Genomic DNA, 19,368 nt, shown 5'->3' with positions numbered 1-19,368 from the left:
TAATTGTTTATATTTTAGTTCAGGATACCGATAATTCGAATATATTTGATTAAAGTAAGGCAAGTAGTGTGTGAACTTTTGGAATGTTCAGCATGAATTCATCTATTCTTTGTCATAGATTCTAAAAAATCTAGAACAAAACCATTTTGTCGTTTCAAGTGACGCGTATGTGTATTGCGTTTGTCCCTACTGCGTAATAGACGTAAAAGAATTTTGTTAAGATATCTATATTATAGGTATAATGTTATATATATAGGTATATATTTAATTTCTTTCGGACCGGAACTTGTTGATGTGGAAATCATAAACATATTAGTAATTAACATGTGTGGGATGTTTTAGGCGGGAAGTCCAGTTTACAACACGGCAGCTGGCATGTGTCTCGGGGTCGACCGCGTGTACCGAAATGAACCCCTGATTATGGTTATCTGTGACAATCGACCTACAAACCAGTGGGACTTTGTTAGGTCTTAATTGACTACGGTTACCAATTAAGATCCGACATTACTACATTGGTTTAATACATGTACGGTATTGTAATTAATACGGTCAACGAATTTGAATATGAATCATATTTTCGTTTTTAATAAGAAACATATTTTATTATATGTATCTTGACTGTATTGTTGTGATTAATGTAAGTAATTTATATAAAAAGATTCAGTGTTGTATGTATATATGTTACCATTGTTGTTATCTTGTCCGACACATAATTGCAAATATTATACAATTATATATCAGTTATACTATATAGATACCATTTAATAGTGGACTCTTATATAACCTCAATTTAAGAAAAAACATGTTTCACGGTATGGGTCTTTTCTATATTGTGGGTCTACAGAATTAATAGAGCTCTCTACAAACTGTTATACATAAAATTGTTATTATATAGAACACCACTAAGTGCTTACGAGCTGTAATAAAATTATATATATACAAATCTCCCTCAAAAGTGACAAGCAAATTATAAATGAATTTAATCATTTACAGGGGAAACCACAATAAAGTTAATGAATTCAATTAAATGACATATCAGCTTTCAGTTCAAATACATATTGATACAAATAAAAATTAAATAATATAGAAATTATTTTAGAGATAATTAGAAATCTAAAATTTGAATTTTATATTTGTATACATTATACGCTTGTCCAGATCTTCCTCTGATATTGTTCAGTATTTTTAAGGCAGCTTCTTCAGTTGAATGACTTATACATATAAAACGTCATATTATTTTATTTAGTTGAGTTTAATATTACAATAAAAATTTAGACATGGTTGTAGATAATGACGCGTGCTTTAACGCCGTCTTATTACCTATATTTCAGGTTGTCTGTTATTGGACAATACTAGATACTTATGATATTTTAATACGGTTGTCTTTAGTTATCTATGTATGTGTAAAATTAAAATGAGTGACAGTACCTCTTCGTGTCTAAACTGTACTGATCTGAATCTAAATTAGCAAGTTTGAATCTCAAGTGTAGACTACGTGGGTGTACAATGTCAAATCATAAAACGCTGTCTCGACGTCTGACTGATGAGTGAATTATTATTAAATTGTAATGTTTTAAAGAAATATAATTACACCTCACTACAAAATTTGCATAATAGAAAGCATCACAAACATAATTTATTGCTATTTGGTTTTAAGCAAGGTATTATAGATTCTATGTGAGAATTGTATTATTGTGACACCGTCTAATGTTACTAGTTTTAAAAAAGTATAATTTTGAGACTGCGAAGAAAATCTCTCTTTATGACTCGATTAGGATAACTGTGTCTATAAATATGTCTTGGCATGGTAGTGTATTGATAATTTTATAGAGTCTTGGAAAGTGTTACGTTCTATTGAGCTAATAACAACCTTTCTTGAATGTTTCTTTGATGATGGTTTAGTTAGAAGTTTGTGTTGTATATAATAATAATATATATACCGGATGAGTTTGTGTACCCTCCGGAATAATGTCTCTAATACGTCCAAGAAGACGATTCGATTGACATTAAACTGTTGTACCTTTTTTTAACTACAAGACCTATACTAACTTATCTAACAGGGTAAGCTTCGGTGAAAAGATTGAAGAAATAATTTGCACAAGTGCCTATCATAGGGTACGTCATTATGAAAATGTCAATTTATTTTATGTAATTATCAACAGAGTTAAGTAGTAGACATGTTTGTACGACTATATGTATGCTATCGAATTTGCGGATCTTAAGAGAATTAGTTCACAGTTGTACTAATCGAATTATAACTCTGTGAATTTTTGTGCAAATTGGCCTAAATGTTAAGTAGAAAATATGTACAAATATATAAATTTACCCTATTATTGGTAAATTGGTACAATGTCCGTCCTACAAGAATCTTGTATCAACTTTTATGTGGTTCTTTACTTTCTTCAAGCTGAAATGTACAAAGAATTGCGTAACTGAGAACCTTTATTAGAATTTTGTATTTGTCAATTTTCATTTGAAGGGCCATGAAAGTTACACTTTCTTGAATTTATTTATTTTCATTTACTTGACACTTTTTATATTTACTTTATAGGTACATTCATTTTTCTTTGTGATTCTACGTTTTCTGATACAGGGATGTTCTTTTGTAATATTTGCGGTATTATTATATAATGCTGTTACTAACAAAAAAGGATAGATTAAATTACCGTTGAAACTGTGGAATGACAAACTTATTGATTTTAGGTACTTGTTACAAATGAGAATTTTTAATAACAGCATTACATAATTAAGCCTATGCTACACTTGTTCATATGCTATTTTCTTCTAAAGATTCTATAGAGATTGTTATATTTAGATAACTATATATCATGTTTGACGTATATATATGTAACGTATAATAGAAAGAGCAAATGAAAACATATATTTAATATACGCTATAGAAAAATTGATATATATGTATATATAAATATATATATATATATATTTGTAATAAGCAATATTGTGAATGTTTAGTACAAATTTATTAGAAAATCAAATATTGATATAGGAATTAATGCTGTACCACTATCACTTAGCACGTTAACAGTTATCCAACCTCATAAAATACATGTTCACGGATAAGTCCACAATATTTTAAGTAACATTAGAAAATAAAGTGGTCCATGACAACATGACAGTAGATCACATAATCAAGGTGTTATTGTTTTCTTTATTATTTAAATCTATAAGATAATTGATTGGTATATTTACATCTGTAACTTTTATTTTTATATGTGGCATATTTAATTAGCGGGGTCAATTTAATGGAAAATATTTTCTAACACAATTTGGAGTTGTTAACAATTTTGGATATTAATATAACGTCTGTCATTTTATAACATTAAGATGAAAAATGATAATCATTTAATAGCATTGCCTTTTTTATTTCGACTTATTAGTCTATCTTTTAAAAACATGAAAGTAATAAAACATTATTATAAAATGGCTTTACAAGAAACTGAGAATATCAGAATAGCTAATAATTTTCTAATTTTCGTTATTGTTTCTCTTATTTATTACGTCTTAACTTAACAAGTAATCTGAAACCTTCAATACATAGACTGTAAATATGCCTTTCCACTGTTTTTTATATAGTTTTGAAATTATGCACTCGGTAATTCATACGTATTTAGACATAGATATATGAGAATAGATTCTAATTTTTTAGAAGAAATTATACATATATATACAATAAATCATTCAGATTTATATTAATATACGTAGGATTTATTTTTGATCTATTGATTATAAATTTAAATGTTAGTAATTTTATACTTATTTATATTGTGTTAAGAATCTCATCCAGTAATGAATCTATGAAAAGTATATAGAAAATATTTTATATAATTAAGCGGTGCCTATGTATGTGATAAATGCGTAGTCCTCACAAATATAATTCTATATGTATATTCATACTACCAATGTCGATGCAACTATAAGCATTAATTACGATTATAGGTAAATGACAGTTAACAGCATCTTACGAGCAGTTGCAATTGTCAAATTAGGCATGTGTCCTAAATGGACCAATTAAGAATAAGGTAATCAGGTACCTAATAACCTGAATCTATGAATGTCCAGTAAAATAGGTATGATTTGTTGTAAGATTAGAGAGGATATAATATATTAAGAAAAAAAAAATCAATCGCCTTGTTTAAGCGCTTTTTAGATTCAATAGTTTTTGCTATTATCGACATTGGTTTCAGCACAGTATTTTTCTATAAATATAGTAATTGCCAGCAGGCAGAATAGTATAAGTGATACGATGTCAGGTTCAAATAAACATTCTAAATTAATTACGTTAATGAAGCAATATATAACTAATTCTTTCTGTATGGTGTATCCTGCAAATAATTTGTTCCTAGCCTATATATGTTTTAGTATTTTTTTACAATAAAAGTAATTGTTAATGACTTATGCTTTTAATTGATCATAATCCTATAAAAGTTTTTAAAATAACGTGGTTCATTATCTCTCTTCATCTCTCTAATTTCGTCTTTCGAATAGAATGATTAAAAATGAATGCTGCTTGATTAATTTATTAGGATGTAAGAGAAGTGTAGGGAAACTCAACTGAAACGGAAGCGATCAGACTAAACTCGTAAAGTACTATTTGGCCCTCCAAATACAATACAACACAACACGCAGACTTTTATTTTACCTACTCTGTTTGTGCTACGTCTATAAAACAGTATATTGGCCCAATGTAAACAATCTGAGTTCAATCACTTGTTAGACTGAAAATTATTACATATAACTATTGTCATAGACAACTATGACTTCCACTTATTTCATCCAATGTAAAGGACATATGTTATAGAGGTTATACATTAAAATAAAACACAAATGTTTTTGATATGTTAATCAACATTTATTTTAACATTTAAAATTACATAAAAAGAAGGCATTTTGCCTTAAAAGTCTTTGATTATTTATTAATTATGTACCTACAGAATTGATTTCATTTATAGAGTGATTAGTGACAATAGAAACGTGCATCAAGTGTGAACATGCTATCATCCAATTAATACATCAACTGACTTTGGTGGGACCTCATTAAAATACATCGAAGAGACAATATTAAATACATATTAAAATTACATTTTATTTTTAAAAATTTGGAATAATCTGCAATAGACATTAGTTGAAGGTTTCATTTTGAACCAATATAATGATTAGTATAGTGTATAAATAGATAGCATATTAAAACTTCATGTTATAAATAGGAGAAATTTAACTCAATCGATATGTTTTACATAGGCAAGTTTATGTAGGTATATAAATAGACATATTAGAAAGTATTTTATAAGTTCATAACTTAACAGTGATATACAAATAATTAGATTCGTAATACACATAGTATCTAATCACCTTAAATGACTAACATATAAAATGAATACAATACATGAAATCATCTATTTTGACACTTTTTGATTTGATCGTTAAATAGTTGCAAAGAAAAATATTTATTCTAATTATATGAGCAAATATTATCAAATCTAGATTGAAAATATAGAAGCTAAACGCTAAACGAATAACGTATAGGTAATAGTAGAATATTGTCTCCAACGCTTAATTGCTGGCTAGCACTGACCACCGACCACCTACTGTTCCTGTATACATCGCTTAGGCTGCGTTTTTGGTTGGATCTAACGCGTAACGTTAGCAGTCAATTCAACACCAGCACCAACTGCGTCAAACGTTTGAATGAATTTACATTGGTCCCAACACTTTTCAAAAAGATCTTGTCGTTAGTAGATATAAATAGTCTTAAATCGTGCATTTTCGCCTTTATAATAACTTTCATAAAAATTTCTACCTTGATCTTATCGCAGTGCTTAATATGAATGATGTTTCTCTATTTAAATGCCAGCAGAAAAAAATGTGGAAAACAGATACACTTATAATATAGGTATTAAGTTTAACAGGAAAATACTTTGAGACGAAATCTTGACACGAGGTGTAAGAACAATTTGATGATATGATGTTATATGATAAATGATCGGTTACCCTTCTCGGAACGAGCATTTACTTAATTACGTAAAAGATCTAACATCGCTATACAAGCAAACGGGCGAAGTTTCTGTTACGTGACTGTAACTTGTAGATATTGTATAAACACTATTACACCTATAGACAAATATTACTGGTTTTAACACAAAATTACTTAAAACTGATATTGAAGTGCATGAACGTATACATATACCGAGAGGGTAGAACCGATTAAACGTTTATACTACGAGTAAATAGTTAAGTAATTAACAATATTCAAACAACATGGATGAGACACAATTAGAAATAAGAAAACATCGGTGAAGTACATTCAAAATTCACACTTATCATCGAATTGAATATATGTAAATACAATGAATCATGTTTAATTTAATTAGTAAAATATAGAGTACAAAATTGAATGGGAAAAGTAACACCGAACATCTAGTACAACATTTTGATATTATTAGTATTTAATTCACATCGACGCGTTTAAAAACTGGATCATGCTTATTTATTTTATATATGGTTTTCTAAATTCAAATTGTTTTCTAAACAAATTGTAAAATTCTTAAATAGTCGGATGGATACTTGCGGACTTAATGTGAAATTAATCCAGTTTTTCAACGTTCAATTAACGAATCCAATGATCATAGATTCGTTTACAAAAATTGTTTATATTCGTTGTACACAACCCACAGTTAAAACTTTGTGTTTCAATCGACATACTTTTAAATTACAATAATTATTTTAAATACATATTAACTCTATAAAATGAAATACACTTTTGCAGGGACTTACTTAATGTTAATATTTCCTTAGCTTACCTGTTTTCTTTTTATTACTGATTACAATGTCGAGGACTTGTTTAGAGCTAGAGGTGACAGAGAGGTGCATAATTATGGTTATTGTCCGACCAGCACGTGATGTTGCGGAGAATTATTTTTAAACAGGCCTTAATATTACGACATCAAATTGCACGATTAATTTAATTTTATTAATTATGGTAATATGCAGTTTTTAATAATTACGGTAATATGCAGATATATAACGTCCAGCTTTAATATACGATTTATGTAAAAATATTGTCCAATGTGGACTATATCTTTTTGAATACTAAGCACATATAATGACTGGCTAATGAATACGTTTAAAAGTACATGAAGTAAGTTTATCTATGACAATCTACTGTAGGTATTCAAAGAGAATAGTCAACATTAAATAATATTTTAGTATTCATATAATAAGCTGTAGACGTTATTGGTACTATAATTACGAGTATACTGATACTTATGAATTATAATTATAACATCACTCAAGTGGCATAAATAATCTTAAATACCAAACATTCATTTAATGTACATTGTCTCATTATGTTAAATATTAATGACAGATGCATTGCCTATAATATGATAATTGATACCACCTTATCTTCTGTCGCTAATTGTACAGATTAAACACAATAAAAAATACAGTAATAAAAATTTTGATATTGCAGGATATAAGCATCAGACTGCAACCTTATCTACAAAGTCCAATTGGGTTTTACTGAATATCTTGCAGTCTCCGTGGTCTAATTATAAGCTCTAATTTTATCTACAAAATGCCACTCAATTATGTTATCGAATGGCATACATATTGGTAAAGACTAAGCATCTAGTCAACGAGATCGACTGCAACATATTGAGTTGTACTACTGCATTTGTCATTATGTCTAAAACATATAAATTCTACATATTCACAACTAATCGTTTGTATTGCTTTCTACGAGAATTACACGTATCGTCCGTAAAACTATAAACTAATAATAGTATGTAATCAATTAATATTAACACATAAACATGTAAAGCATCGTATATATTAGAATAAGTATTTTGCATTGGGGAATCCACTCTAGGACCAGTGCCTAAGATGATGATGCTGTTCATGTTAGATCTATATTCTAACGCAGTTCGCCGATATATTACAACAGACTGATCCTTACTGAAGATATGCATCTATACACCTCCTCAGTCTTGCCACTAGCTCAGGATAACATCAAGGGGACACATTACGTTACTCTAAATTGTAAATTGAAGGAACAGCAAGCACCCCGTTACATCGACCGTCATTTATAATCCTACTAAGTTAAAGTATGTATGTATTTGATGATATTAGACTAAACTATTATTTTTCCTGTGTGAAGTGCGTGTAGAATTTATTTAGTTATTATTGTTAGTGTCTAAAATTGTTATTCGTGATGACGAAGGTTTGTGCTGTTTGTCGATGATTCCGGGGTTTAGTGTTAAGGGAATTACAGGGTATTATTATATTGCGACGACAATTACAATGTGACATTAAAACATTTATGTATACTGAGTAATGTATATCTAATAATACCTATTATTAATTACGCTACGTGGCCACAAGGCTTGAGATGAGAGACTAGAGTTACACGAGTAATTCGGCATTAGTCAGCCTTGTGACATTATCAGATAATCAGATAACACGCCGCGTCCGGAAATATTGAGTTTCAGCAAACAAAAGTCACCTCTTCATAAAATTGGCCCATTCAAAACGGTCGTGTACGTACAAACCGTCTTCACTTTACTAAAATATTCTCTCTCATGAAATTCGCTTAGTTACATCGATATTTGCGGAGGCAGTGGGATTGCATCCTTATAAGTGCCTGATTGAAGAAAACAAGAAGCACAGGGGGCGTATGTAGCCCTGGAGGCTCTTTATGCCTCACGAAGTATACAACCTTAACATTTAAAACAGGTTAAAAAAATAGGAATAGACTTTGGATATACTATAGGTCGAGCGCCGGCCATGCATAGTTGTAAAGTTGGACACGCACTGATACAATTGGCTTATAATACAACCCTTTTTTATTCCTTCAATTTAAGATAACTGAATACCTAATATAAATCCAACTTGTGTTGCCTACGATCTACCCGATCTCAATAAATAGATTTTACCACATAAAAATAACAGGATCGGGTGATCTTTAACAATTCATGTCAATATGTAATCAGTGTGTGACCAACCCCAATTCTATGGACGACTTGCCCTCGGCCTAAAAGACCACTACTACAATATACGTAGAGTATGAAATCTTACAATACTAAGTGCCGCCATTTTTAATCTATGCCGAACGCAAAATAGTCGACTAAAAGGAATACTTCTGTCGTGTGTTGAAGTAGTGATCTTAATTAGGGGTTTGCCTGTAAAGGCAGTGATAGTGGAAGATCGTGGGAGCGCTAGGCGAAGGGCGCTAGGGATAGGCGTGAAACATTACGCGAAGGTGACGCATATACCAACATCAATTATTAAGCTTTCGACATATATTATTATACTAATTAAAATGAGAAAGGCTTTAATAATTAATGTCAATAGTAGCGTCATTTATGGACGTAGATCTCTGATCTGTAACCGCATACCTTAAATTCGAAACATGTCTATCTAAATCCTCAATCGTATATACATCTGCGCTCTTAATAAATACCTGATACATCTCGTCACAGTTCAGAAATCTACTACACTTAAACTAGCACACTTAAAACACCAGCAATCAATTTACAACGTCGGTGTTATTAAAATTTACGAGATCTTATATTATTGTTATCATTCTAAATTAAATTAAATTTTATAATTAAGTACAATGTATGTCTATTTACTTGGTAACGTGAATTCCTAATATATACGACTAGACAATGGATATTCCATTAACAAGTACACAGGTTACGGCAAGCAGCACGCTTACTATGACGCGCAAAGACCTAATATCTAATTAAAATGCCTTATTATTAATACTGATATAATACTGCCTGATTTCCTATTTATCCTACGCTAAATTACCCGAGACATCAAATTGGGGTGTTCTCGGGCACCATGACATGCTGTCGATATGCACTTATGATTACCAATCTTAAACTATGTTTATCTAAGTAATGAAACGATTGAAATTTCGTAATATACCTAAAGACGATGTAATCGTCGAGTCGTTTGTATTATAGCTAATTTATAACCTATAATTCTACGGTATGTGGATTAGTCACTATTTTATAAAGCGAACCAGCAGGCAACGCGCCATTCCGTTTCTCCTTTTGCGGCTTATGAACGGCAGTGATGCAATATGATTGAAAAGATCGTGTAACGATAATACTAAAATGTCTAATATGAACGTTACAAATATTTGTCATTAATTCAATAGATTTTATCACAGTTCTAGTGAAGAGTTTGTTATACAATTATGATAACTCTGCATCTTAATAAAGTTATTTACGCCATTTGTTCTTACAGAGTTTTCAGAGAGAATTGTACCTATTATATTAAAATAATGGAATTTAGTAGAAATACACGTTATGAGTGAAATTTCGAATTTTTTTTTATCAAAACTGATACAAGACACCTACCTAAGTATAAAAAAATCATAGAAAAATGTTGCTCATCTACTTATTTACAAAAATGAAATTACCTTAATCTACCATTATTCTTAAATTAAATTTTTTCCAAATATTTTAAAATTTAATTTACATAGTCGATGAGCCTAAAAATAGTAAGACATTTAGTAGTAGTTTTGGTCATTCATACATGTATATCATAAGCTAGTTAGGCGTTTATTATTATTTATATAATATATACCTATGAAAAACAACCAACCGACCGATTATATCAATGTACAGCACGAAGTGATGAATCTAGAAACATAATATTTTACCGTATGAATCCTCATGTAATATAGGATCCACGAATGAAAGACTTATAAAAATTCCTGCGGGAAAATAAGAAACACAATTGCTACGCGTCGGCGTAACCACATGCCTTTGTTCTAGTCTACAATAATGAAACGAATATGGTCTGAATATTTGGCTGTTTGTTGCGTGCTGGCAGCATCACTTAGTTGGAAATAGTCGATACGATCAATATTTAACGTTTCGGTGGCTTATAGCCATGTGTCATACGTTCCAAGAATCGATGTAAGTCGTGGAAACGAGGTCGCTGCATAGGTTCTCGTCTCCAGCACTCGTGCATCAGGTCGTACAGTTCCCGACGGCAGCGTGGTGGGGGCGCTGCTGGAACTCTGGCACTTCGCCCTCCGCAACGCCATTCACTTGCGTTTGCGACGACCTAAATAAGATTGTATCTTTTATCCGATTGCTAATAAAAGGATAATAATGTTTAGATGTATGGAGACCCCGCTTTTAACGGATCGTATAATGTACCTAAATGGCTTGATGGATTATACAAATCGGATATTATTATGCCAACAGCTGTAATTATTCAGCTACGTGATGGCATAGTTATTGCACAAGTAAGTCAACAGAACAAAAATAGTACATTGTTATAGGTCCTGCTATTATGATTTCTGATGACTGAAACTTTATGCTACTTCTGCCTAATATAGACAATAACCTTCGAAACATGTCTTGCTGCATTAAGTATTACCGTTTAACTATAAGATGAGTTAAATAAGTTCAGAACATTCAGTTACTGTTGACCTCAAATAATATTTCTAAATCTCCTGAGTCTTGACCTTATGAACGTATTAAGCTACACACCTGTCTAAAACTTGAATTTTTTGCATGAACTGTCAGTTTCTATAGTACAGAAGCAATAAATTAGCAGAAAAGCAAATTGGCGAATAGTACTGATATCTTACCTGATCATCATTCATTTCTTCAAATGGTTTGGACATGCAATAAGTTAATACCTCCCATACGGTCACGCCAAAAGACCATACGTCACTAGCTGGTGAATTAATGCCCTGGAAAAATATAATTTATTATGTAATACTCAAAGTAGATATTAAATATTAGTACAAACTCAGTGCAGCATTACAAAATTAGGCATTCTATTGTTCATAGTACTTTGAATAAGCAGCAATTTAATTTTTAGTTAATTACTCTGTTATATATATATATATTTACCCTTATTGAAAAAAGGTAAGTGCAGAAGGCACTTCAAACCTGTTTTAGGACTTATGGAGACGGACTTAAACGGATACGACTAAAGTTAACAATACCATTGACTTATTATTTATTTTCCAACTTCAAAATGAATAATTTTCTACCAAACATTTTGTAGTATTTGGAGAATGCATATAAAATCTGCAATTACCATTAGCAAGCTCTCCCATGCCATCCAGCGGAGTGGCAGTCTCGACCCGTCAGCCATTACGTGGTAGTCACCGACAAATTCTTCACAGAACATCGCATAGTCAGATACTTTAACATTTAGATCTTCGCTCACCGTAATATTTCTGAAAAACAGAATACCTAATTAGAAGATGATTCATCTTCTAATGCGAATCGCTTTTGAGTATCCAATTTGGGGTTGTATGTCAGTAAATCCAAAATAATGTTATTTTAAAAAGTTATGGAAGCACAGTACAATGCTATTCAAATGAAAAACTTATAAAGCTTAGATCTTTTAATCTGAAACTTGCATACAATGATTCCCGTGAATGATTGTCAATTAAAAAAAATATTTAAAATATTATAAAAACACGAAACAATTTGTACTTGATGGGTATGTGAGTGAACACTTACCGGGCCGCGAGATCCCTGTGTACTAACTCGAACGATTCCAGATACTTCATGCCGGCTGCTATCTGACAGCATATGTGAATCAAACTCGAATAACTGAAAAAAATATACATAAAAAAGAAATTATAATGTTTTTTTCTGTAAATATATTCCTATACAGGCTGTCCCAAAATTCGAAAACTGGAGAACAAGGCATCACAGCTATCAGAAATAAAAATAACATAATTATATAAAAATTAAAGTACCAAAGAAAACAGATCATATATTTACTTGTTTAGATTATTCGATAGATTGATTTGATGTTTTTGTAGATGGTTTATATTTATTTTTTTGTTGGCGGATTATTTTATTTTTTAATGTTATTTTGTAATTATCTTATTTATCCTTTTATTTGAAAGAGCAATCAAAACATAGTTAAAAAAATGGTCTATTTATTTTTAGAATATACCTAACAAGGAGATTATTGTTTATATAAAAACATTAGGGCGGTTTAAAATTAATATAACATTAAGACAGTCAGACAACTATCTGTCAGTCAGTTATCTGTGGTATAATTGACTTTAAAAATTATACAGGTTTGTTTTTACTCAGTATTCTTAAATTGAAGTTAATGTTTTTTTTTATCTTGTGGTATATGAAGACAATGTTAAAAAAATAATATAAAACTTTATGTAAATAACTTAAACTATTCAATTTAAATACCTATATATATATCGAAGTAAATATAACGTGTATCAATGTGGTTTTAGATATATATTATTTTGTTTTCACCAGTCAGTCTATACAGGCTTTAAACCGCAAGCTGCCACATTTAATTACCATGTGAAACCTATTGGATAATTCGAAATGCAGACGAATGCTTATTGCAAATAGTTCGTAAAATTAAATTGATATAGATATACATATCAAACAAAATAAAAATTTTCAATAATCTATGGTTCTTTAATAGTTTTTGATTTCGTATGAGATTTGAAATCCAATTCGCAACAAATATATATTTTTTCTAATAATTTAATATAAAAAAAATTGTTAATATGAATGAAATGAATTGAATTTTAACAATTTTTAATCGAGTGTCATAGTTTATAAAAAACTCTGAAGTATTAGAGACCGTCTACAGATTACGTCACATGAGTGTAATGATTATTTGATTAGTGTGATTTTACATAAATTTTTGTAGTAGTTGAAAAATTTGTTCAATTTGCATTTCAAATATTTTTTTATTGTATTAATTTTTTTAATGTATTAATATGTTACAAAACTTCCACGTCACACAATTTCATACTACATCGACCCCACCACAAAGTGTGACATAATTTATAGAAGGCCCCTTATGTACTTACTGCATCAAATAGATACCATCGTACCTACTAGCAAAGACGTATATTATTAATTGTGTATTTCACTTCTATTTAAATATTTTTAATACATTTAATGTACTTAATGCAACTATTAAATATTCTTAAATATACCGGTTGAAAGTGTAGTGTCTCACATGGTATCTACTTTAGTACAAAACACCTTAATTAAAAATCAGTTTCATAAATAAATAAATGTATCTCGCTTAGCTTATTTGGAATAATAGACACAATAGCAAAAATTAGGGCTTACTTCAATTTCCTGTCCAGTTTCAATATCGATGGCAGGGGAACGGCATCTCCGCGGTCTAGAGCAGCGCATGGGGGCTCTAACAGGCTCAGCCCTAAAACCCTGGCGAGTTGAGGGTGTTTCAGGCCAGCGCCCCATGTAGCCTCGCGGGCAAACGCCGCTCTAGAAAAAAATATTGAGATCTGTGTGGTCACTGTAGCACAATAGAACGTGTCGCCCTTCCATTTTATTCTACCTACGAATGCATTAAAAGTGAAAGGTAATTAGATACAGTGTACCAGGCAAGAAAGAAGGAAAACTCGAGATAAAACACAGTGCTGACTTTGGGTAAGCAGCTTAGTGCTAGATATTCTTGTTATGTGTGGAGAGTCATGGGCAGCTGCCAGTAAATGGGTTGTTACGATACGACACGACTCGTAACAATGATGTAGACAATATAACTTGATACAGTGTTAAAATACAATGTGTCACTCCATTTCATCCCCAGTTTGCGATTTCATACTTGTAATATTCCTATAAAATATGGAATATTTGTTTTCTCTTGTATGGTTTATTTTAACCATATATGTATATGGAATGGTGTATCAGCCTTTGTTAACAGTATATGCTTAGGTTTAAAATATTAATGATATTTTTTATTGAGGGTTTTGAGCTATTATCAGGTGTTAAATCCTGTAGCACTGCGACCTACATAGATCTATTGTACATGCCCTATTTCTAAGTTCGCTGCCTAGGCCCGTCAGGGTAAGGAATTGATGGATATTCTTAGGAGCAATGGATTTTATGTCGTCAGGATATAGTGTATGTATACTTTCCAAAGGAGATATTTCGTCTATGCATGAATGGGCTACACCCACATAGGATGGCGTTTCCTCTTCCCCTTGGCAAAAAACCTGCAAATTGTTGCAATGGAGAGAGAAAATTAGTATGAATACAGGTGTGCCTGTTATGGCAAACTTATCAAGTGACTGTGAAGTTTTCCAGGGTGATTGTGTAGATAATGATCTGTAATTTATTCTAAAAGGCACATTTGTAGCAATGTCGTTACACTCACTTGCGCCACTATTAAACGTAGGCTCTATGGGTTATACGATATCTTCTTAGAATGCGTAGGCCTGGATGCACTTACTTGACTTCGCTATGGCAGCCGCGCCACAGAGTCTTCACAACAACAAGACGGCGTTGGTCGCCACTCGGAGACTCTTCGTCGCTCAGTTCTTCGATGCCGTCCGTCTCGCAGATCTGGAGCTGTGATAGATATAAAATTGTATGTCTATACGTACATACGTTATTACCTACATGTATAATGTTTAACTTTAGATGTAATAAAATATATTGAATAGGAAAAATAATTAAAATTACTTCAGAATTTAGCGTAGCTGTAGTAGATAATATGTACAGACATAATAGTCAATTTTTCATGACTTCTATTACGCATTATTAGTTGATTTTTTTTAATGCAATAAAAATTGTAATGTACATGAAAGTTTGAAATAACCACCTAAATAGTGCGAAACTTCTCATATGGAAAATTCTTGAAGGAGCGCGTTTACCAACAAATTGTATTTTTAAACACATAAAAAGGATGCTGTGAATTTACATTTTTATATTCCGAGGCACGTGGGAACTTTTCAAGAAAATAGTTCTTAAGCACGTAATATAGTGAGGAAGGGTAGAGAATTTCCTGTATATTCGCAAAAGCCTACTTTGGCCCAGTTTCTAAGTTTACCGACCGTGGAAAATGGCTTCGCGCCTAGCGGATTTGCAGGCCTTGAGAAAAAGCCTGCTCCAGCTTACTACAAAGGTGTACCTCTTTATAAATTGAAATCTTTCTACAAACAAGAATTATTACGTCTTTATATAATCAATTGAAATTGTAGACTTGAATAGAATATTTCTTTATTCTGCGAAAAATGCGAGTCTTTATAAAAAGTATCATAAATAATAATTAATGATAAATGTGACCAATAATAGTTAAGGAGCTACTTATAACGTTATTTATATCACTCTACTTCACGAGTTTAATTGAGAGAAACTTTGCTTATGCTTTTATAGTTGCACGGATGTCATAACTTTTAGTCCGAAAGTAACTTTATACAAGGGAGGGCTCAAGATAAAGGTATGACGTAGTTATCATTCTGTTCACATCGGCTCGGCACTGAAACGGGGTGGTGTGATTCGACGAGTTGAAAACAATCAACTAAGGATAATAAATAAAAGTATATATGTATTAGATGCAGTATACAAAGTTACTAGATTCATATTCATATTTAAAATATAAGTTTTTATTTAATGTCACTTCTTTCACTGCCTACTATTTCCCTGCTCCTGCATACTAAACGATTAAAATATTTTTTCTGATTTCAATAACTGAAAGGCTTATATCGTACTGATTTTGATTTTTGACGCGATTTCGTCCTCGAGTTCACGATAATTGACGGAAATAAGAATGTATAATCTATATAAAGCTATATAATCCTGTTTGGATTATATAGTATACTATTATATTAACTCACTAAGAATATTGATTTATTTAACAATTAATAAAGTGAAAATATTTAAATTTGGAGTAAGACGACTGGTTCCAATTGCATCGCAAAACATTGCAAAGTATCCATCCATAAATAGTAAGCCATGTTATAAAAGAAACTTCAAAATAAAAGAGAGAATGCGAGTTTAAGTGTAAATCCGTCAACTAATGGAATTAGTGTATTGTTTGTTCAGGTGGTCCACGGAGTAGGTAAGTACATGCTCTGTGGTAAACAATGTACTGTAAAAGTCCGGCTTCTGTGCCCATAGAGGCGGACTGTTATTATTTCATTACCACTGAAATAACCTCGTTAAATGTCACGTTCACGGGAAAAAATACAATGTTTTAATTTATCGAGTTTGTTTGCTTTTGTTGGTAATAAAAGAAAACTTTGCGACCATGTGTACGGAATAATGAAAAGATAAAACAACGCAGAGATGAGATTACTTTTATGTATAAAAATGAACAAATTAAAATTCACAGAAGTGCGAAAAAGTTAAAAATAAAGATAATAAGTGTAGTTCCTCCAGATTATTATGTTTAAAAGTTGATATATTAGGTTATTGTATATTAATTTGCATTACAAATATGAATGTTCTACAACAACTGTAATTTGGTTTATATTTTTGAACTATTTTAGGTACTACTATTTACTCTATTGTTTGTGTCGAATACCTTTTAAATTATACGTTGAATTTAACCAGATTAACGCAATTCGCACTTCATTAATTGTAAAGTGTTTATAAAAAAGGTACTATAAGATATACTCATATATAAGTTTAAGGCGACGGTATATTGAAATCGAAATCGCTATTGTAGAGGCAGCAGCTCGCTACGAAACGCTGCAGTGTTAATATTAATAATATTTACCGCTGCGGCAAAACTATTATTAAACATACTGTACGACATACACGATGTCGACATATGTGTATATCAAATGAGTGCTCATATATATATATAAAGTATATCTTATTATTCTACTTGAACTACCAAACAAGCTCACGTTTTAGTGACCAGAAGTGGTGACTAACAGTTGTTTACATTAAGCCTGATCAAGTGTTAAATTTGATGTTTTCCTTCTCAATTCAAGGAGCGCCTTGATTTTCTGATAGAAACTTGAAATGTACGTCAATTTGAATAATTAAATAAAATTTGGAGACACTTTTTTTAATCGGAATCGTTTTGCTAAGCTAATTGTTTTGTCATACAAAGTGTATTAATTTCATAAACTGTTGGACATTTTGGAATCAGCAAACCCAAACCTGTTTGCTAATATTATGCTAAGTCTGTTAAGATTAAACCTATATTATTAGGATTTCGTCCTATTGAGCTAGTTTAGAAATAGCTCAATAGACCTCGTTTCTTAAATACGTAAGAATATAAGTATGCAGTGATATTTGGTACCATTAAAAACTTCACATTTTAAAGAGTTGTATAGAGCCTTCAGTATGTAATAGGAAAATACATCTAAATAATGTGATGATGACAACTTTTTAAATCAGTTTTATATGGAATGTATACTTGGTTATATTATTTTATTAATGTTGTAAATACAACAAAAATATAAAAAGCGTCCCCAGCTATTATAGAGAATCTGTGGGGTAGGACAACGCGAAATCGCAGGTTGAGCGGCGCGGGGGTTGCGGTCAGATTGCATTTTCTTGCTACGCCCAGTAATCAATTTTTATGAGCATTTTTGTAGACCAAAGCTTTCTGTGGCCCTTCTATAGTAAGTGATCCATTAAATATAGCTAAAAATTTTCAAAAAGTGCAGGTTTACCTAATTTTATTTTTTTATATACAAAATATATATGTAAAAAGATCCAATCCAAAGTTGTTATCTTTACAATAGTATAAACACAGTCGCTGCCGCTGTCTGTACGTTTAGATGTTTCAGTAATTGATAGAGTGATTCAAGATGAAGTTTTATATGTATAATACAGTACATCGATACATATGATATTATAGAAAAGCCGAGAAATTAAAATATTTGTAATATATCCAGGGCGGGTCGTTAATATGCTAATAAAGTATTTGTTTTTATTTAAATAAAGCGTTATATATGATTATACTAGGAAATTACTATTTGTGAGATAAGAAATTAAAAACAACACTATGATTACGCGCAACTCCTATTCCGTCCCTCTATTCTGTTTACAAATTCACATCGTACTATCAAATGAATAATCTAACATTTGTGACAATCCCTTTCAGTGGTGTACACGTATTACAAATTTAATATTAAGCTGTCTGAGATGAAATCCATCCCAGTGGATCATTGTTGCATTAAATTGTCCCCTCCATGTTGCTTTTATGTTGGCATAGATACATAATGAAAAGCACCTTAAAATGAGTTTACACTTTGAGATATTATTCAGGAACTACAAGAATTGTATTACTAAAAATAAAATGAAACATACAATGTCATTTTTTCATTACGTACATATATGAATGTTGGCTGTCAATATTAACCCTAAATTTCATTTTCAACATAATATGTGGCACATATTATTTTATAAAATTTGTATATTATTACGACACGAAAGTTGGTGGAGACAGGTATCTACATATGGGTATACAACGTGTTTTCTGTATCTTTTGATTTTAGAATATGTTGTGGAAAGATCATCTACTTGTAAAATAAAAGTTATGGTACTTTATACAGTCCCTTTGGTGTACCCTTATATACGCAGTATAAGTATTTTCCAG

At 31.0% G+C, this 19,368-nt stretch overlaps 2 protein-coding genes across 4 annotated transcripts in view; one reads left to right on the top strand and one right to left on the bottom strand.

The window, feature by feature from the left end:
• The window catches only part of LOC131841911 (polypeptide N-acetylgalactosaminyltransferase 35A), a 243,191-nt gene that overhangs the window by 11,260 nt on the left and 212,563 nt on the right, over window positions 1-19,368 (top strand). Inside the window, exon 12 of one of the 3 annotated variants that reach the window (XM_059190289.1) lies at window positions 343-4,403. The exons of the other annotated variants lie outside the window; for them this stretch is intronic. Coding sequence (XP_059046272.1) covers window positions 343-474 — 132 coding nt within the window. The 3' untranslated portion in view covers window positions 475-4,403. Of the gene's footprint in view, window positions 1-342; window positions 4,404-19,368 lie in introns of those variants that run through there. 3 annotated transcript variants of the gene reach the window in all.
• The window catches only part of LOC131841900 (discoidin domain-containing receptor 2-like), an 86,397-nt gene continuing 77,518 nt past the window's right edge, over window positions 10,490-19,368 (bottom strand). The window contains exons 12-17 of the mRNA XM_059190276.1: window positions 15,259-15,377; window positions 14,133-14,291; window positions 12,525-12,617; window positions 12,094-12,235; window positions 11,636-11,740; window positions 10,490-11,103 (exon numbers count right to left, since the gene is read on the bottom strand). Coding sequence (XP_059046259.1) covers window positions 10,903-11,103; window positions 11,636-11,740; window positions 12,094-12,235; window positions 12,525-12,617; window positions 14,133-14,291; window positions 15,259-15,377 — 819 coding nt within the window. The 3' untranslated portion in view covers window positions 10,490-10,902. The remainder of the gene's footprint in view (window positions 11,104-11,635; window positions 11,741-12,093; window positions 12,236-12,524; window positions 12,618-14,132; window positions 14,292-15,258; window positions 15,378-19,368) is intronic.

The sequence above is a fragment of the Achroia grisella genome, unplaced genomic scaffold, assembly GCF_030625045.1.
Source record: "Achroia grisella isolate CSIRO2021 unplaced genomic scaffold, CSIRO_AGI_Agris_v1 utg1064, whole genome shotgun sequence".
In the NCBI taxonomy this organism is placed as follows: domain Eukaryota; kingdom Metazoa; phylum Arthropoda; class Insecta; order Lepidoptera; family Pyralidae; genus Achroia; species Achroia grisella.
This window is presented reverse-complemented; position numbering and strand designations above follow the sequence as displayed.